This window comes from Delphinapterus leucas, chromosome 1 (assembly GCF_059928025.1).
Source record: "Delphinapterus leucas isolate spDelLeu-1000000601 "Yukka" chromosome 1, BTC_Dleu_Yukka2, whole genome shotgun sequence".
NCBI classification, from domain to species: Eukaryota; Metazoa; Chordata; class Mammalia; order Artiodactyla; family Monodontidae; genus Delphinapterus; species Delphinapterus leucas.
The window spans coordinates 94,744,434-94,764,922 of record NC_143129.1 but is presented as its reverse complement, the minus strand read 5'-3'; the positions used below and the strand labels follow the sequence as shown (position 1 = coordinate 94,764,922).

Genomic DNA, 20,489 nt, shown 5'->3' with positions numbered 1-20,489 from the left:
GCTCGGGATTTTGTTTTCTAAGCTGTATTTTAAAATCAAGGGACTCCTATTATTGCCTTTATGGCCTTTGCTGTGCCTCAGTGCTTTCTCAGGGACCAGGACGGCCGATCCACTGGGGCTGCTGAGTATGCTGCTCCAAGAGATGGCCTAAATCAGTCCACCAGCTCCCCAGACCTTTCTCTCTATGAGACCCAAGGAGACAAGCCAGTTGAGATAAGGTTAGAGCACTAGTCCAGGTCTCTGGTCACTGGCTGCTCTTCACAGGGAGAAAGGCTGAGCTGAGCAGGGAGAAGAGTTGTCTGTCTCAGGGCTCACCTTCAATGCAGGCAGCATGGGACCCTTTTAAGACCCTGTCATTTCTTATCCTTAATAAAATGGACCGATGCTTTATTCACCCACCTTTTCACATGTATGGTATGCTACACAGAGCATTTGCATCATCACCTCAATGCAATCCTTTTGTTTCTGACTTGCCCGAGGGCCACACGGGAAGCTTCACGCTGCCCAACCTCACCCCTGATTCACCAAGGCCTCCTGTAATTCATCTCCTCTTCTCCATACAATTTCTCCATCAAAAGACTAGGGACGACCCTAATAAGTGACAGATACAATGCTTCTCTTGTCCACTGACTTGGTGGCTGACCTTTCCTCTTGCCTTTTTCCCCTGGTTTTTTTGAGATATAACTGACACATAACATCGTGTAAGTTTAAGGTGTACAATGTATTGATTTTATACACTTACATACTGCAAGATGATGACCACCATAGAGCTAGCTAACAGCTCCATCAGGTCACATAATTACCATTTCTTTTCTGTGGTGAGAATGTTTAATATCTACTCTCTCAGCAGCTCTCAAGTATATAATACAGTATTATTAACTCTAATCGCCTGTACCTTAGATACCCAGAACTTACTGATCTTATAACTGGAAGTCTGTGTTCTTTAACCGACATCGTTCCTCTTGCCTGGATGTCCCAGAGAACGTAGTGTCCATACCCCCATGGGGATTGTTATTATGTGCTTGGTGCCCTTGCTAGACGGTGAGCTCCTTGAGGGCAGGGGCCACGTCCTTCGTCTCTGAGTCACATGGATCTATTAGACTTGCTATAGGTGCCTACTGAATTAAGTGAAAAGGCAAAGAAAACACTTGGAAGACAAACTGGGACACCTCAGCCAACCTCTCTTCCCCCCAGGGGTTACATAAGCCACCTCTACTCCATGCCTTTTCGTGTTCTGGGATTTTCACCGGCGGCTTTTCCTGTGACGTTGGTAGGAATAAGATTCTACACTGGAATCAGAGCTTTCTCTGGAGGCAACCGGTCCCCCCATTCCATCTGACACATGAGTCCTCATTAGGTCTATCCCTCTTCATTCAGTTAACATTCATTCAGCAGGTATTTATTGAGCATGACCATGTACCAGGCACTAGGCGACGGGCCTGGGATATATTGGTGACCAAAACAAAGTGCCCCACCTTGGTGGAGCTTTCACTGGAGCCCAGAATCCCCCCACTCTCAAGGTAAATTCCTGAAGATAATCCCACACAGGAAGGCTGAGTCGTGCTTTGTTTCTGCAGACACAGCTCATGTACAAATGGGCCCAGCCGAAAATCTGCAGTGAGGATCTGGAGGGGGCAGTGAAGCTGCCCGCCTCTGGCGTGAAGACCCGCTGCCCACCCTGCAACCCTGGTTTCTTCAAGACCAACAGCAGCACCTGCGAGCCCTGCCCTTATGGCTCTTATTCCAATGGCTCCGGTAACCCCTCCCCCACCCCACTCCCTGCCTTGCGTCCGTTCCCACGCCACCCACATGGGTGGGTCATGTGGGCACTCCCAGTGTCAGCTGAACACGGGCTCTGTCCTTCCAAGGGAGGCAGGAAGGGCCAGGCCACCTCTGAGGACTATACTCAGGAGAAGAGAGGTCAGGATGGGCCCTGTCTGTAGGTCCGAGTCATACTTGAGAACTGCCAGCCTTCCTCCTCATTCCAACTTTGAATGTGACTCAGGCCTGAAAGGACCCAATCCTCACACCAAAGGCTTCCAGCACGTGGCAGGGACGCTACCTAGAAGGTTTAGGGAGCTGGGATGGCCACATTGACACAATCAGAATTTGTAAGCCACTCTGCAAAAAGGGAGTTGGGGGGATTTGTATACCTATGAATGTGAAGGCATTTGAGGATAACAATGTGACAAACAATATTAACTATATGTGCCAGACCAGAGGATATGTTTAAGCTTTAAAATGAATAATTTGATGGGCCAGTAGCCTAATTGGAATATGAGAATGAAGGGTCAGTGTTTACGCCCTGAGTTTTTTAAATAACATTGTCAGAATGCTTTCAAGTCAGCTTGATGTCACTGTGCAACGGTGCTCAGCACCACTCCTGTTGGGCTGCCCACCCCTGTTGCCACTTGTCTGTGTGACAGCAGCTCCAGTAAGGGTGGCTGTGGCCTTCCTGCTGAATGCGTGGATCTTACGGCTCCCCCAGATTGTAGCCACTGCCCAGCGGGGACCGAACCTGCCGTGGGATTCGAATACAAATGGTGGAACACGCTGCCCACGAACATGGAAACGACCGTCCTCAGTGGGATCAACTTTGAGTACAAGGGCATGACAGGTAACTGCCTCCCTCCTGACTGTGAGTTTTCAGCTCGCTGCACTGCCACAGGGGCTCTTCCCACCTCACGTTTCTTCATAATAGGGATGTCTGGAGAAAAATGAGCTAATCATGCCATGCACTCCCCTGCATGCTCCACTGCCCATGGATATAATATATATTCTGCCAAGCCTTTGTTTTGGAGACAGAAACAGAACTAGAAACAATGTGTACACACTCCAAAGGCCGTGCTCTGAGAGTTTCAGAGACTTTGACCAAAGTAGCCAGAGAAGTAACATGGTTTGTTTGGCGGTGATTCTGAACGCCTCAAAGGACGGTGTTATCTCTCTTCCAGAGTGTCATCGGGGTGCACATTTGCCCTGCACCCAAGACCACTGGGCATTAACTCTTCTCTCTCCTTTTCCAGGCTGGGAGGTGGCTGGTGATCATATTTATACAGCTGTTGGAGCCTCAGACAATGACTTCATGATTCTCACTCTGGTTGTGCCAGGATTTAGGTGAGGAGTACAAAGCTAAAGGGAAGCCCACACCACCCTTGGCCACATCCAGGTCCCACATAGCTAGGACTGTTGTAGAGGAGAGGGCTTCTGGCTTGTGGAAGTGTCAGTTCAGAACAGAGGAGATCATGGTTATGGTCTGATAAAGTTAACCTGAATGCTAACACTCATTCTTAGTTGCTGCCCATGCTGATTACCTACTGCTCTCTCATCCCGTCTAGCTTCTTCTATCATTTGGCCACATGCTACTTGAATTCCTCCTCCTCACAGCATCAGATAAGATTTTAAAAACCTGTAAAAAATAGGGCCAGGGGTGCCCATAGACAGTTCATCTTTATTTGGGGCAAGAAGCTTGGGAGGGATTGTTCTTATCATATTTATCCCCATATCCCAAGAAGACCTAGGATAATAAGCAATTTGTTTGCCATTAAAAAAAATACAGGCAGGGTGGTACGGTGCAAAGAACACGGGACTGGGAGATAGGGCACTTGAGCTTTGCCACTTACTGGCTAGGTGAACTTGGGAAAGCCATTGTGCCCCTATAGGCTTTAGGCTCCTTGTCTGTAAAACAAGAGGGATTGACAGTCTGTGATTTTGGACTAACTCAGATTGAGATGATTCTTCCAGCCCATCGGTTAGCACCACTGTGTAGGGAGGAGCCAGGAACTGGAGGTCCTCAGAATTCAAGCAAATGGCCAAAGCCAAAAGAAAAGCCATAAATGGATTTCCAAAGCCAAAGTGAACTCTTCTGCCTATATGTGCTTTAGAGGTCAGGGGGAACCACTGAATCGGCATCCCAGTTGCAAATTTGGCTTCTCCATTCCCTCCTTCAAGCTCCCTCCTTTCCATCCCTGGCACAGTGCTCAGCCACAGCGGTTGCTCAAAAGGTTTCCCTTCCCTTAATTTACATTACTCAGAGCCGAACAGCTATATCCCATGTTTATGAGGTAAGCAAACTTTTTAGACTTTTGGGAGGTAACACTCCCCAAAGTACTTTTCAATTTGCAAATATGATTATAGCAGTAAAGCACTTCCTCACCCCACTTATCCCCCCCCCGCCATCCCCATCCATCGGGCATGGCTATCTCTTTCTCCAAAGAAGGACCAGCCTGAGAACCTTGTTAAAGAAACAAGTTGAGGGCTTCCCTGGTGGCGCAGTGGTTGAGAGTCCGCCTGCCGATGCAGGGGATGCGGGTTCGTGCCCCGGTCCGGGAAGATCCCACATGCCGCGGAGCGGCTGGGCCCGTGAGCCATGGCCGCTGAGCTTGTGCGTCCGGAGCCTGTGCTCCGAAGCGGGAGAGGCCACAACAGTGAGAGGCCCGCGTATGGCAAAAAAAAAAAAAAAAAAAGAAAGAAACAAGTTGAAGTACCTGCTAATTCGATCCAGGCAAAACCCCACTATCCCTAGGAGAGAGCTGCTGAGCGAATGCAGACAATTGACATCTTATGAGTGATGATTCTCAAACTTTAACGTGCATATGAGTCACCTGGGCATCATGTTAATGCACAGATTCTGATTCAGTGGGTCTGGAGACCACACTCTGCTTGTGAGGCTATACAGCATTTTACAAAGCACTTCCACATCTGTTATGCCTTCGGATCTTACCACAATGATGGGAGGTAAATAAGAAAGATTATAACCTCCGTTTTACAGATGAGGAAACTATAGTTTGTCTAGGTCAAGTTCACACAGCTAGGGTGGCAGAATTGGACTTAGTCTATGCTCTTTCCAACATACTCAGAACTTAATCCTGTCCCCCAGCAGACCCTTTGCTGCCATCTGGGCTCTTCAATAAGCACTGTCTGCCTCTGGAACCGACTTTTGATTTCTGCCCCACAGACCTCCACAGTCAGTGATGGCAGACACAGAGAATAAAGAGGTGGCCAGGATCACGTTTGTCTTTGAGACCATCTGTTCTGTGAACTGCGAGCTCTACTTCATGGTGGTACGTTTTCTTTGCCTGCTTTGGGGCTTCCAGGGACTATTGGGAGGGTTGGCCCCTCTGTCCTGTCGGGGTATCAACATAACTGACACCCTTGCTTACAGTGATTTCGCAGAGGAAGGGCCTGTCTGTCAGGGACTGCACCGTTTAATATGGGTCTAACCCACTGTGATGGCCCCCAGGATGGCAGCGGTATGGGCATCCTCTCCCTACCAGCCACCCAGCCATCATGCCTTCTTCACTTATCTGTCTTGGGTTCAGGGTATGAATTCTAGGACCAACAGTCCCGTGGAGACGTGGAGAGGTTCCAAAGGCAAACAGTCCTATACCTACATCATCGAGGAGAACGCTACCATGAGCTTCACCTGGGCCTTCCAGAGAACCTCTTTTCATGAGACAGTAAGCTCCTCCCCTTACTCAGATGCTCAGCGCCCAGAAGAGACCTCTGAACCTGGAAGGATTCCTGCATTAGCTTAAGTATGAGGTTGGGCTTCAGAATCCAGGGATTAGAAGACTCCTAAGGAGTCAAGCAAAGAACGCCTATTCCAGCCCCTGAGGAGCATCTAGCCTTAGCCAAATGACTTCCAGGGGAAAATGACACTCTAAACTCTTAAAATTACCTGTCCCTCCTCAGCAGACCTGCCCTGAGTGGTTCCTGACCTGGTATACCCTGTTCAGTCCTGCTCTATTTTTTTTTTTTTTTTTTTTTTGCGGTACGCGGGCCTCTCACCGCCGTGGCCTCTCCCGTTGCGGAGCACAGGCTCCGGACGCGCCGGCTCAGCGGCCATGGCTCACGGGCCCAGCCGCTCCACGGCATGTGGGATCCTCCCGGACCGGGGCACGAACCCACGTCCCCTGCATCGGCAGGCAGACTCTCAACCACTGCGCCACCAGGGAAGCCCCTGCTCTTGTTTTTAATAATAATAACTCCGGTTTTGTTGTATTTTCTTAACTCAAAATAATGTAGGTTCATTGCGAGAAAACTTAAAAGATAGAAATAAGCAAAAAGAAGAAAATCCCCCATAATCCTACTACCCAGAGATAACCCAGTTAACATATGAAGTATCTCCTATACAGTCTTTATTTCTCCACAAATACTTTTTTTTCTTTTATAAGGAAAAAAACTGCTTTTTAAAAAAATATGAGTATCTACTGCATATTTCCCCACGGTACTTAATATTTTTATATGTCATTTAAGTTGTTCAGTCTTATTTTAAAATGACACAAAATGTACATAAAGAGTTACTGTTAAGTGAGTAAAAAGAATAGGATGTTTCTAAAGATTTTTCTCAAGTATCACATGATAAAAAATATTAAGTCATACTCTTACTATTTCCAGAGCACTCAATTGCTACTGCTCAGAACTTGGCCCACTCTCCTCTTGTCTCTGTTTCCAGGGAAGAAAGTACACCAATGATGTCGCCAAGATCTACTCCATCAATGTCACCAATGTCATGGATGGCGTGGCTTCCTACTGCCGTCCTTGTGCCCTGGAAGCCTCTGACATAGGCTCCTCCTGCACCTCTTGTCCTGCTGGCTACTATATTGATCGGGATTCAGGAACCTGCCGTTCCTGCCCCCCTAATACAATCCTGAAAGCCCACCAGCCTTATGGCGCCCAGGCCTGCATGACCTGCGGTCCAGGAACCAAGAGCAACAAGGTGCTAGCAGTTGGCCGTACATCCTAACCTTGGCCCTCTGAATGGGCCACCTCAGAGGGTGCCGGGTCCTAGGTGGGGTTCTTGAGGGGCTAATACCCAAGGACCGCCCCCCGCCCCTAGTATACTCCCAGGTTGGCATCCTAGAGGACACCCATCCAGGCTATGACCATAGATGGAGAGTTCTTAGCTGTAGTGGTTGGTTTTCAGGGTCTGGGCCTCAGTCATGAGCGAGTCTCATCTTCAGGGGATGGGTAAGGGAGATCTGTGACCATCTGGTCCAGAGGGTTATTTGACATCTGTGCAGAGACCTGAAGGGAAGGAGTAGTGGGACTTGTGGCTCAAATTCAGCCTACTTCAGTCCAGCCTGTTATCACGGGAATTTGCCTCCTCTTTGTGGGGAGGGTAACCCACCTTTGCTGGGACATATGGTTAATTGGCATATTGCTGTCTCCTTTCCCAGGGGTTTCTTCTAAAGTGGAGCAGCAGTGCTGTTTCCCCCATGCACTTCCTGAATCTAAGAAAATACTATGACCAAAAGCTCTTAGTTATTCATTAATGCTTTTAAGTGAACTTGAATTTTACTAATCACAACCACATGGACACACATTTGTAAGATATTGTTTACACAGTCTGCAGATGCTGCTCAGTTTAGCTGTGCAATAAGTGCATCAATTCTGCAGACCCCTGGCAACCTCTTTGGGGCACCCTGGACTTTTGCCACAAAATTCCTCCCCCAGGGCTCCCTCTGCTGCCATGGGAGGGATTGACAGTTGTGTAAGGCCACTGCTGCCTGGGGACCTTAAAATGAGCAAGAAAGGGGTTTATGGCTCAGTTTCCTACAGAGAGCCTGGGAAAAAGTAATCTGGGGTTCAGTGAGTTTTAAATGGGGGAGGGGGACCAGGCTTGTAGCTTCTCTTCTGCCATCTTGGACACCCTTCTTCCAGTTAGCACCTTGTTGTCTTTTGCTTGAAAGTAAGAAGGGCTATCTCGTGTCTTGAGAGAGTTTTATAATCTAGGCATAGGAACGAGGCTACAGAATCTGACCCAACTACCTACTGAAAAATAAGAGGTTTGGGTTTGTACATCATATATGTGCTAATAATTGAATGGCAAGATGTACATAAACCACACTAGCCCCTGTTTTGCATCTTTTAATGCCCACTCCTAATCCATACTTCCTCTTCTCTCACCCTGCGTGGGCTGGACCAGGCTGGGGAGAGTGACTGCCACTCTCCGTGGGGCCTCCTCAAGGCCCTGCCTGCACAGCCGGCCTGATGGACCCCTTTCCCCTCAGATCCACTCCCTGTGCTACAATGACTGTACCTTCTCAGTCAGCACTCCGACCAGGACTTTTGACTACAACTTCTTGGCTTTGGAAAACACCGCCTCTCTGGCTGGAGGGCCAAGCTTCACTTCCAAAGGGCTGAAATATTTCCACCACTTTACCTTCAGTCTCTGCGGAAACCAGGTAAGCTGTGCAGGTACTGACCATGTGAGAACAGAAAGGGGGCACCAGCAGATCAGAGGCCAGAGGACACGGGAGGTTCAGATCGCAGAGGACTGGGGAGATTCAAAGGTATTTTAATGATTATTATTCTCCCTGAGGACTTTCTCCTCTAAAATCAAATCATCTGGATTATAAACATTTAGGAAAACGAGCGTGTTTAAAATAAGGTGTAGGGAATTCCCTGGCGGTCCAGTGGTTAGGACTCTGTGCTTTCACTGCCAGGGCCCGGGTTCCATCCCTGGTTGGGGAACTGAAATCCCACAAGCCGTGTGGTGCAGCCAAAAAAATTTTTTTAAATAAAATAAGGTGTACATTTACTCCTCCCTGACCTTTATTCTCTCAAAATGATTATATAAAAACTATGCACATACATCAACTATACTTCAATTAAAAAAAAAACTATGCAGGAGAAAGATTATTTTTCCTTAAGAAAGCAGTCTTCAGTAATCATGACACTTGCCTTTCATTTTCTAGAGGCTGAATAAAATAAATGACTCTTTATTTCATCTACATGTATCTTTGCTGACAGTACATGTTACCATCAGCATTTCAGGCTGCTGCAAATATTTTGGATGCAAAATTCAAAGGCAGAAATGTAAAGGATAATCACACCACTACTGCACTTGACTAAATTACAAACAGGCCAGGATTAGCAGTTGGAAAGTTAATTTCAAATGTTGCAAAATAAAAAGCGTCTTGAGCATTTAGCCTGTGACTGTGTGTGGAAGTTAGGTCTTTATACCACACAGCTTCTACCCAACTTCTGCAGCATGCAAAAAAGTTGATTTTTGTTTATAGAGAGAACATGCCAAGAAATAAACTAATCTGTGAAAGATTAGAGACAGATGTCTCTATCTTGTTTTTAAGAAGTCTTTGAAGAAGTTAAAGCCTCAGAAGTGACAGTGATAACTCAGGAATTGAGACTGATTAAAGCAAGCCCCATGCAGCAAAAGTTTCAGTCATTGAGTTGGGAGAGAGAAGATGGGAATTTGCGGAGTCTGTGAGTTTTCTTTTCTTTGCTCCCTTATTCTTATATAAGCTAAAGGTTCCTTTCTGTTCTCATGTTCTTTACCTATTTCTTACAATCTTGAAAATAAACTGAGATACCAGATTTAGCAACTTAGCTCTATTTGTAATAAAATTTATCATATTGAAAACCCTACATTCTAAATGCTTGGTCCACTTAAATTTAAAATATTGAACAAATGATCTTATATTAGCAAACATGTTATATATTCATATTTCATAAATTTGAAGAATTATTTATTTATTGGCTGTGTTGGGTCTTCATTTCTGTGCAAGGGCTTTCTCTAGTTGCCGCGAGCGGGGGCCGCTCTTCATTGCAGTGCGCGGGCCTCTCACTGTCGCGGCCTCTCTTGTTGCAGAGCACAGGCTCCAGGCGCGCAGGCTCAGTAGCTGTGGCTCACGGGCCCAGTTGCTCTGCGGCATGTGGGATCTTCCCAGACCAGGGTTTGAACCCGTGTCCCCTGCATTGGCAGGCAGATTCTCAACTACTGCGCCACCAGGGAAGCCCAAATTTGAAGAATTTTTAAAGGAACAGTATCTCAATATCTCTTCTATTACAAAATCTCGAGGAAGGAGTTTCAATTCCCTCCATCTTCCAGAGTTCTATTCTATACAGTATGGGTTGTTAAAGACTGGAGGAGAAGCAATCTTTCTTCTGTTGATAAATATTTTATTTATTTATTTTTTTGCGGTACGCGGGCCTCTCACTGCTGTGGCCTCTCCCGTTGCGGAGCACAGGCTCCGGACGCGCAGGCTCAGCGGTCATGGCTCACGGGCCCAGCCGCTCCGCGGCATGTGGGATCTTCCCGGACCAGGGTACGAACCCGCGTCCCCTGCATCGGCAGGCGGACTCTCAACCACTGCGCCACCAAGGAAGCCTGATAAATATTTTTAAACGGAATAGGGTCCAGTAGATCCTAAGATGTCCTACCTCAAGGCAGGGAGAGAGCTGGTCATGGGGTCTGTTTTAACCCCCAGGACACTCTGGAAGGTGCTTCCAAAGTAAGTATGGTAGAATCACAGCTCCAAGGAAGACACAGAAAGGGAATGGGAAGCAGGCCAGAGGTCCAGATAAATTTCATGGGATTAGTTACACATTTCAGTATCTGCCTAGAAAACTGACTAGGATAAGGAAGGCCCTTAACTGGTGGGCTGGTAGATTAGATCTCCAAATCAGTTGCTATCTTCACAGCACTGCTTATATAGGGCTCCCAGGTGACTCCAAGGAAACAAAAGACTGGGGATCCCTGAACCAGAGTTCTGGAAACTAGGACACCTAGGCCTTATTCTTAACTTTTTTATCATTTAAAATCTGTCTTGTAATTAGAACTGGGATGAATCGTTCCACTGCAACACACTCTTAGAAAGCTGAAATTTTAGACACGGAAAAACTGTTCCCTGTTCCCTTCTGGGAGTTCTTCTGTGATCACTCATTCCTTCCTACTTCCTCCCCACATCCCCCTGCCCAGGGTAAGAAAATGTCCGTGTGCACCGACAATGTCACTGACCTCCGGATTCCTGAGGGTGAGTCAGGTTTCTCCAAATCCATCACAGCCTACGTGTGCCAGGCGGTCATCATTCCCCCGGAGGTGACAGGCTACAAGGCCGGAGTGTCCTCGCAGCCTGTTAGCCTCGCAGATCGGCTTATCGGTGAGTAACACAGTTGCTCTCGCCTCTCTGAGCATGTCTGTAAGTGAGAGTGAGCCTACCATGCTCTGAGGTAAAAGGCCCCAGTCGAGGGGCCCAACCTCCCGACCTCTGTTTCCTATATTCCATCCTGGGGTACGAAATGCCCCTGCGGCCACTGACAAACCTTTGTTTCACCCTTTCACGAGCCACTCAAGGATGTGATGAGATGAAGGAAGGTGGGATGTGGACAGGTATTGAAAGAACAGAAGTGGTTGCCAGCTAAATGCTACTAGTGAGGACTAATTAGGAGCTCTAATTTGGCAGGGGTGACAACAGATATGACTCTGGACGGAATCACCTCCCCAGCTGAACTTTTCCACCCGGAGCCCTTGGGAATACCGGACGTGATCTTCTTTTATAGGTGAAAATGAGAGGCCAGGCTAATGCAAGTGAAACCCAGGGCTCCTCCGCAATCTCTGTGGCGTCCCTCCCTCTCTAGCCACCTACTACTTATCAAGCCAGACCACTTCCAAGGTCTAGCAGACCTGCCCAGCAATGAGCACTAAAGGCTGGGATTTCCCCATCCTAGCTTCTTGGGTATTCCTGGGGCAGGTCTGCCTCTGGTGGCAGGGAGGAATACTGGATGACCTGTGGTGGACTACCCTTCCTGCCTAAGGGAGGCTCCAGTGTTGTGCATCTGCTAGCCTTTCCTAGACCAGTGCATTTCCCCTTGACCAGATCTCCCTGACCCCAACACTCTCCTGTGTGTCAGGCCACAGCCCAAGTCCAGACTTCCCCAGTGAGGGAACCGTTCCATGTTGACTTTACTTAGTGGCTCTCCAATGACACAGATGAGTGACTCGTTCCCCCATGGGGGCTGCTTTCTCTGCAGGTCCAATGATGTGACCCAGTCCTGCAGTTCTGGGAGATCAACCACCATCCGCGTCAGATGCAGTCTGCTGAAACCTGCTCCTGGAAGTCTGTCGCTGCCAAGGTAAAGGGATGTAACAAAGTCTCCCTCCCTTGGCCTCATAACGTCCCAAGAACCAAACAAAGAGTACTGCAAAAGAGCAAAAGAGCAAACCATGTGAGATCCATTCATGGGTTCTTGGGGACACAGTCATGGCTCCAAACCCTCAGTCTTTAGATGTCAAGAATGGAGCAGAAGGAAGAGTCAAAGCTACCCTCACACTCACAGACCATTATAGGGGCAGCTGCCTAGCAAAGTGACGAACTGCTGGGGCTGAGAGCCAGATTCGATTCCCCTCCTCCACTTACCAGCTCTGTTATGGATACAGTTCTTATCTTCTCTAGGCCTCTTCTTCCTTATTTGTAAAATGGGGATAGTAATAAATTCCCTCAGGGGGCTGTTATGAGAATTAAATGAGATAATGAGACTTGAGGACTTCCCCAGATGTCTTTCTCAGATGTGGTTACTTCCTATTATCATTAGGATTAGTAAAGGTTTAGGGAATCCTAGGAATCTCTCTACAGCTGGAAGACCCTATTCTGAGTTTAATAGCTGAGTGCACTAAATTGAGGACTCCTGAACTAATTTGATTACAGTACCCTTCCCCCGCCAACCTTCCTTTTTTTCACATAACACTAACATCTTGAGGGGTACCAGTCTTGAGGAAGATGGTTTGGGAAATGCTGCTCCTAGACAACAACTGATCAGGGAGATGGGGAGCCCAGCAGCACATTTTGACCCAGCAGTGGTGTCAAAGTGTAAGATCACTATTCTTGTTGCAAACGTTACAGTAAAGTACACTGCAGATAGCAGTGACCTGAAGTTCATTCCTGAACCCTGCCCCCACCTCCACCCTCTGCAGGAAGCTGCATGTGACTTTTGCAAAATGTCACATGTCCATGGGTTGGACAGGAGCTTCTGAGGGGTTAGTTGGGCAGCTATGCTAGAGCTCAGACAGCTTACATTAGTTCTCATCGGATGTCAGCAGAAACAAACGGGCAGAGGGTGGGAGCCCTGGTGAAGGCCAGAAAGGCCTCTTATCATCAGGGAAATTGGAGAGCGATACCTGGGTTAAGGACTAGTTGGAAGGATCCTGAAGGAGCTAACAGTTTGGCAAGGAGAGGACAGATCAGGCAAGTTATGAGATGCCAGGACTCCAGCCAGATCTTCCCAGCAGTCCTGCGAGTGTGCGCTCATGTCTCCTTTCTGCTCTGCTAGCACATGCTCCGATGGGACCTGTGATGGCTGTAACTTCCACTTCCTGTGGGAGAGCGTGGCCGCTTGCCCACTCTGCTCAGCTGCTGACTACCACGCTATCGTCAGCAGCTGCGTGGCCGGGATCCAGGTAGGTGTCTCTGCTTGGGGACTTCCCAGGAGACAAGGGAATGTGATATCTGAGTTCCTTGTTTTTCTCCCCGATAGAAGACTACTTATGTGTGGCGAGAACCAAAGCTGTGCTCGCGTGGCATCTCCCTGCCTGAGCAGAAAGTCACCATCTGCAAAACGATAGACTTCTGGCTGAAAGTGGGCATCTCTGCAGGCACCTGCACTGCTATCCTGCTCACCGTCTTGACCTGTTACTTTTGGAAAAAGAATCAAAAGTATATGATGGGGTATTGCAGTTTGGGGATGGCCAGGATTGGATCATTGAGCTGGGAAGAGCATATCTGAGAGTATAAGTTCATGGGGCTATTCTTTGGCATTGGCCACAGTCCCTGTGACTCTGGCCAGAGATGTGTTGAGCCACTTATCCAGTGTACGCCTTGGTTATCCTGACTCCTAAACAGGGATGGTATCACATGGCAGTCTGTGAAGGGCTGTTAGATTCTCAAAAGAAAAGCAAAGAGAATTCTTAATTTGTTATTATTAATGATAAAAATAATGACTTTACAATTCCATTATTTCTTTTAAGCTTTGAGATCACAGAAACACCTATACTTGAGGAAAAAGATCCCTGACTTGGGAGTCGGATTCCTTAGTTATATGCCCAGCCCAACACCATTTTGCTATGCTTCAGTTCCATTACCCATGGTATGGGAATATCTCTTTACAGCCCAGCCTTTCTCCCTTTCCCTTTTATTCCACATTTTGGTGTCTTGTCTTTCCCATCCCCTTGTTTCATAGGCTAGAGTACAAATACTCCAAGCTGGTGATGAATGCTACCCTCAAGGACTGTGACCTGCCAGCAGCCGACAGCTGTGCCATCATGGAAGGCGAGGATGTGGAGGATGACCTCATCTTCACCAGCAAGAAGTCACTCTTTGGGAAGATCAGATCATTCACCTCCAAGGTAGGGAGCCTGGCCAGTGCACTGAGGTCAGCCTGGAGGTCTGGAGAAGATACCAGTCCTAGGATACTGAATGACCCCACACTGTTCAGGGACCACTACTCTGCTCCCCATCCTCCATACTATTCTATCCCCCCACCCTGTGAATCCTGGCTTCTGCCTTCTGTATTTCAACACCAATACTCTTTCCCCTGGGGCCCAAGGCTGCTATTGACTAGGCTCCTTCTCTCCCGACATGCACTCCAGTGGATGGACTGTTTGGGCCTTTTAACTTCCAGAAGTATTGAACCACCCATGTTGTAAGATTCATGACCCCCTCCCCCCTGCCCTTTTTTTTTCTTTTTCTTTTTTTTTTTTGGAGGGAGGGGAAGAGGTGATCTCTAGGATCAACTTCCGATAGAAGTGCGGCTCTCCTTTGGCCATTGGAGGGTGCTGTCCCACGGATGTCTGGGCCTGGGCCTGGGGCAAGCAGAGAACATTCAGGCAACTCTTCCAGGGCCGCTGCCCTCTGCAGCCCCACTCTGCCAGTGCCCACAGCTCACTGCTGCCCTGAACCAGTTCATCCAAATGGGGTGGGGAGGGATGGCGAGGAAAGGAAGGTGGGGAGGTGTTTACTTGGCTGAATCTCATTCCCTTTGTGCTGATCTTCCAGGGTGACTCCCTTGGCCTCCTTAGACCTTGAATTTTTTTTTTTTTAACTAATGGGAGAACAATTTATCCTGGGACGCTTGAGTCTTTCTGGAACTTCTAGAATTCAACACAGATGCAGAGCAAGGGGTTTTAAAGATATTTCTTACCCTCTGACTGGCTGAAGGGAGCAAGAAGAATAGAGGATATCTTAGGTCCATGTTTCCACAAAGCCACTGAAAGCAGGAATTTCATGAGGGCTCCTTCTGTCACCTATTTTCCATTTCCCTCCTTTGTTCCCCAAACTTGCCCACGTGCAGCAGCCAGCTCCCGTCACCATCTCTCTTTCAGAGGACTCCTGATGGATTTGACTCGGTGCCACTGAAGACATCCTCAGGAAGCCCAGACATGGACCTGTGAGGGGCGCTGCCCTGCCTCACCTGCCTCCTCACCTGGGCACATCACCTTGCAAGCCTGTGGCAATGTGGGTGCCAGTTTCCTGCAACACCCACTGCTGGAAATCTCTTCGTTGTGGCCTTATCAGAAGAAGTTTGAATTTCAGATCTTTGTTTTTTTATAGAGTACCCAAACCCTCCTTTCTGCTTGCCTCAAACTTGCCAAATATACCCACACTTTGTTTATATATTACTCCCTCGCTTGCATCTTGTTTCCCAAAATGGACCAGGCATTGGAGCCATAGCTTCATCTGCTCATATTTCTTATAGCTCTGGAACAAAAGTATTTCTCTCTTTTTAAGTATAGAAACTCCCTCCCCTGTCCTCTTACTTAAGGGCACAAGCAGCTGGGAGTCTCCCAGATCATATGCCCTCAGCTCACGATCTCTTTAGGAGAGAGGCTGGGTGAGGAGGGTACTGGCATCCCCTGATGAACCATCTTCACGGATGCCTGGATTCATCTCTCCTGGATAACCAACTCAAACTGGTATAGTGGGTAGGCTGAGGGCCAGATGAGTAAGCCCTGGGTAAGAAAGGGCTTGATAAGCACAAAGAGGCAATAAAGGAAGGTTTTATTTTGTTTTTTAAACTGGGTACTTCATTCCCTTTCCTTGAGTAAGCTATAACTATTCTCACTGGAGCCAAAGGAAAATGTTCATTGAGAAAATGGGGAAAGCCCTGATGGATCTATTCTCCCCGCAACCCACTGCGTTTTGTTTTGTTTTGTTGTTTTTTTTTTACCTCCCACCATCTCCCTATGACACTAAAGGGAACCAGGTAAGCCCCAATCCCGGATGTTCTAGCTTTATTCTCTATTTGCTTCTACCCAGAAATGACAAACATTGCCAGTGAGGAAAATTCCTCATCCTTGAGTGCCCCATTCCTAGAGGCTTGGGCCGTATTAGGGAACAGGTGTGTCGTATTTTGAAAGAACACAAGGAAGTCAAGATTTTAATGGGACCCTACTAGAGAGTCAGCCCACAATGGGATGGACCTGAGGTGGCCACGATGTCTGCTTCTAAACTTAATTCATCTGCTCAGCCACAGAATAAATAACCTCAAGCCTGGCCAAGAAAGGCATGGACTTGTAGCCCATGCCCCAGCAGTGAGTAGATCCAGATCAGTCTTCAAGGAGGAAACACTAGGGGAGTTGGACAAGGTGTTCACCAAACTGGGAACCCTTGCACTTTCATGCCCCTGTCCTTCCCTTCCTCCTGTTCTCATTTCCTTTGTGTGCTGAAAAACTAAAAAGACTTCCGGCCCCACCTTCTCGCAGCATTTGTTTTGAAAGGTGAGTAAAGTGAATGTCCTCTGTGCCCCTTTTCTCCACTTTCACAACAAGTATAACTGATGAACTTTAAGTAACTAGAAATGGTAAAACCAGAGCAAGAGTTTAAATTCTCTTTTTCTTTCAACTAATGGCTATTCTCCTTCCCTCACTGTCAGGCTAGAATGACCATCCTTGTTCAAGGGCCCTGTTTCCCATGGTTTGTGCCTGTCTCCTTTCTCAAGTGACCATTGGTGACCAGATGGTAGGTAAAGAATGGAGACGGCACTTGTAAGTGGTTTGTCTGCCACATGATGGTTTGCTGATGTGATTGGCCACTGCTGCCTTGGCAATGGTCTTATAAAAGGGTCAGTGAGAATTGGAACCCTGCTGTAACTTCTGGCCAACAACCGTATCACTGAAGACAGGCAGTCCCTTTGGTTCAATAAATCTAGAAGCTTTTCTTTGGTATCTAAATTCTCCCTCCTCCTGTGGGACTCAGGCTCTCAGAACCTGTGGCCATGCTGGAATTTCTCCCAGTGGATGCAGATAGCCAGCTTCCAAGCTCCAGCCTGAAGTTTTCTGTAGCCTCAGCAATACCCCGAGCAACTGCCTTTCCACCAAATAAATTTCTTTTGTGACAAAGGCCATGGAAGATTCTTAGACTATTCTAGAATCACTCAGAAAAAGTACATACCCCACTGACTTCTTTATTCTGACATCATGAATCTGAGTGCCCCTAGAGCAAACTCAAACTCTATTGACTTAGTCATAATATTTTAAGGATCTCCTTTCTACACCCCTTAGTGTACCGACTTCTGCAGATCTTCCCTGCATCCTGCCAGGAACTCCTGAGTTATGCTATCGGGGTCACCTGTTGCTCCCCTAGCAACTTAGACACATGTTAGATATTTTTTAATAGCTCTATTGAAGTGTAATTCAAATACCATACAAGTCACTCATTTAAAATGTACAATTCAATAAATTTTAGTATACTCACAGAATTGTACACCCATTACTACAATCAAATTTAGAATAGACACATGTTATTTTATATGGGAAAAGCTTTTAGCAAACTAAGGCTATAGCATTTTGCACAAGCTATTGGAGGAGGGAGTGTGGGCTCAGGAGACAAAATACTTAAATCCCATTTGGTTACTTAGAGTCCGAGAACACACATATAACTCTCATCATGTAGGTGTCACCTGTATTTGGCTGGGAGTACAAATGAAGATTGTGGTGTATTCAAGGACAGGGATTTCTTATGCCAACAAAACTTTTTTTTTTGTCTCACTCTACATTAAAGATAAGACTGACTATATTTATACAACAGAGACTTTGTAATGGATTTTTCAGCTTTGTGAAATCAAGTTTTTGTCTCATCAAGACTGGTTGGATTTCCTTTTTACTCTGTATTCCAAGAGTTTGTAGATTGTTAGGGGATGGGTATCGCATGTCACACTTTTTTGTGAAATAAAAACATACCTTTCAGCTGTTTTTCTTGAACATAGGTTGGATGGCTGGATGGGTGAGTGAGAAGTGGTAAATGTCCTTGAAGCTTAAACTGAAGAGAAGGATTCTGGAACCCCAGAGTGACAGAGAAAAGAGCATACTTGGGAGCAATAGGGACCTATGCTAGAAGCCTCTCACCACCTGCTGAAGAATCAGCCATCAATCAAAACCTCAGTTTCCACAATAATAAAACACACCTGATGATGCCCTACCTCCCAAGATTGGGTGAGGATCGAAAAGGAGAACACATAAAACACTTGGAATGTCAGTTCCATTCCGTTCCAGTTCAGTTTTCCCTTGGGTGGCACTGAGGCCAGCCACATAACAGTGTGCCTACAAAGACAGGTAAAATTAGCTTATTTGGGTATGACATGGATTATTATGGACTAGATGTGGATAAAACCCTAGAGGACATCAAGGACCCACCATTTCCCAGAGCAGCTGGATTTTCCTGCTTCCGTGCTTTCCTTCACTCTAGTTGAGGGCACTTAATCCCCTAAAAACAATTCCCTCAGCTGATTAGTTGTGACCCAAATTTGTTTTGACTGGGTGGTACCTGGGTTGTACTGGTGGTTAAATATTTTAAATATCACCCCTGTTATAGGATCAAATCTAAACTCTTAAGAAGGAAAGTAGGAAGCTCACATTACTTTGGCATTTCTGTGTGTCAAGCCTGGACTAAGTTCTTTCATAACATTGCTCACCTGGTTCTCAGAACAGGCCTAGAGGCAGGTACTAGCCCCACTATAATGAGGAAACTGCATCTCCAACAGATTTAGTAATATGGCATACACACTAACCCTAACTGCACATCCTTATACTCTAACCACACTGAAGTTTTTAACTGTCCCTCAGTCATAAGCTCTGTCATTCTATTATGTTAATTTGTTATACTTACCAGGTAGCATGAGCATTTTAAAGCAAGATGTCTGTAATCTAACGATAAAACTAATGGTGAAAATTCCTAAGGAAATTTGGAAGGGTCAGAATTTTAAGGCCATCCTTCCAATTACACTGATGACCTCCTTAAAGTATTAGCTCAGTGGCCCTCCTCCCCTAGGCCTGGGCCCCCTGCAGCCTCAGGAACACCCATCACTGTTTTGAAACTTAGCAAGCAATACACTTTGGCACTGCCTTCATTGACTGAAGCAGACAGCTCCCACCACAGACTTGCCCTCAGAAGATTTCAGGGAAGCCAGCCCTTTGAGGACAGTCTTCTTACATGCTTTCTTCAGAGCCTGTAGCTCCCAACACTTCCTTTCCACTGGTTTTATCTTTTTTTTTTTTTTTTGGACGTGCTGTGCCACATGAGGAATCTTAGTTCCCCCAACTAGGGATTGAACCCGCACCCCCTGCACTGGGAGCACGGAGTCTTGACCACTGGACCGCCAGGGAAGTCCCCCGTTTCCACTGGTTTTAAACCTAACATTCTCGGTAAGAGGAACCTAGGGGGTCCAAACCCAGACAAATGCCTTTCCTAAGCCTCCCTATGGGTCTCTACTAGTCAGCTCCAGTACTGTCATTAGCCCTGTCCTACACCTCAGAGTTGGCTTGGCAGAGCCTTGTTGGGGAGTAGGATAGCAATGCCATATCCTCATGACAGGTGCACAAGCAAGTGGCAGAAGACCAAGGTCTTAGCACAGTTAGCTTTGGGGCATGGTGGGTGGGTCTCTAAACTCTTGGTAAAGTGGAAGAATGGGGAACAGTATGCCTATTCCCAAATCCTTCAAATAAGCTCTTGTTATCAGGGAGATTCTTGGATAACTTTGGCTCCAATCATCAACCAGAATATTTCCCTGTAAAGGCCTGAACATTATAAAATTAAAATATGATGAAATCTTTGTTCTAGGAATTTTCAAATAGATACAAGACATGACCTCAATATCTTAAACTGCCTTCAAATCTCCTAAATATTTTCCCCTTGGAAAAGTCTACTCAAGGGTCTCTCTAAAATATTCTCCAACCCTGTGATCTTAAGGGTTGATAAAGGGACAATTTGGTTCACCCAATAATCAGATTAAGAAAGGTATCCTAACTCTGAGGCAGGAGAGCAGGTATTTTGAACTGAGGTAATCTGGGGACTAAAACATGTAGCCACACTCTTGTCTCAAGATGGAGAAGAGAGCAGAGGTTCAGAGAAAGGGTCCAGTCTTAGGACCCAAGCTTGTAAGGTGGAAACTGGCATCTATGGGAGGTGCCAGCTTCCAAGCCAGTGATTATACTGACAGGCCGTGTCTTAGATATGCCCTTTAACATGAGACAGAAACAGGCACTCATTTTTCTTCTATGGGGCAATTAGAGCCCCTAGAGAAGCGGGCACAGCTGGGGAAAACGCACACGAGGAGGCAAAACCCGCCAGCGTGACTGACTTGAACACATCCAGCGAGCTCACGCCCACCCACCCCGTCCTCCTCTGCGCGGCCCCGCCTCCTACGCAGCCGCTTCCGGCCCAGAGTGGAGGGCGGGCTGCACGCTCCCGTTGCGCCTGCGC

General features: G+C 47.0%; 1 protein-coding gene across 2 annotated transcripts in view; it reads left to right on the top strand.

Annotated features, from left to right (window-relative positions):
* Positions 1–20,434, top strand: part of ELAPOR1 (endosome-lysosome associated apoptosis and autophagy regulator 1) — a 74,250-nt gene extending 53,816 nt beyond the window's left edge. Inside the window, exons 9-22 of one of the 2 annotated variants that reach the window (XM_022584164.3) lie at positions 1,578–1,755; positions 2,489–2,617; positions 3,024–3,114; positions 4,955–5,060; positions 5,319–5,456; positions 6,455–6,718; positions 8,013–8,186; positions 10,721–10,901; positions 11,205–11,301; positions 11,773–11,874; positions 13,069–13,195; positions 13,273–13,451; positions 13,975–14,140; positions 15,116–20,434. In XM_022584164.3, coding sequence (XP_022439872.3) covers positions 1,578–1,755; positions 2,489–2,617; positions 3,024–3,114; positions 4,955–5,060; positions 5,319–5,456; positions 6,455–6,718; positions 8,013–8,186; positions 10,721–10,901; positions 11,205–11,301; positions 11,773–11,874; positions 13,069–13,195; positions 13,273–13,451; positions 13,975–14,140; positions 15,116–15,184 — 2,001 coding nt within the window. In that variant the 3' untranslated portion in view covers positions 15,185–20,434. Of the gene's footprint in view, positions 1–1,577; positions 1,756–2,488; positions 2,618–3,023; positions 3,115–4,954; positions 5,061–5,318; positions 5,457–6,454; positions 6,719–8,012; positions 8,187–10,720; positions 10,902–11,204; positions 11,302–11,772; positions 11,875–13,068; positions 13,196–13,272; positions 13,452–13,974 lie in introns of both variants that reach the window. The other variant, XM_089918541.1, reaches the window with a different exon arrangement.
* Positions 20,435–20,489: the final 55 nt, after the last annotated feature.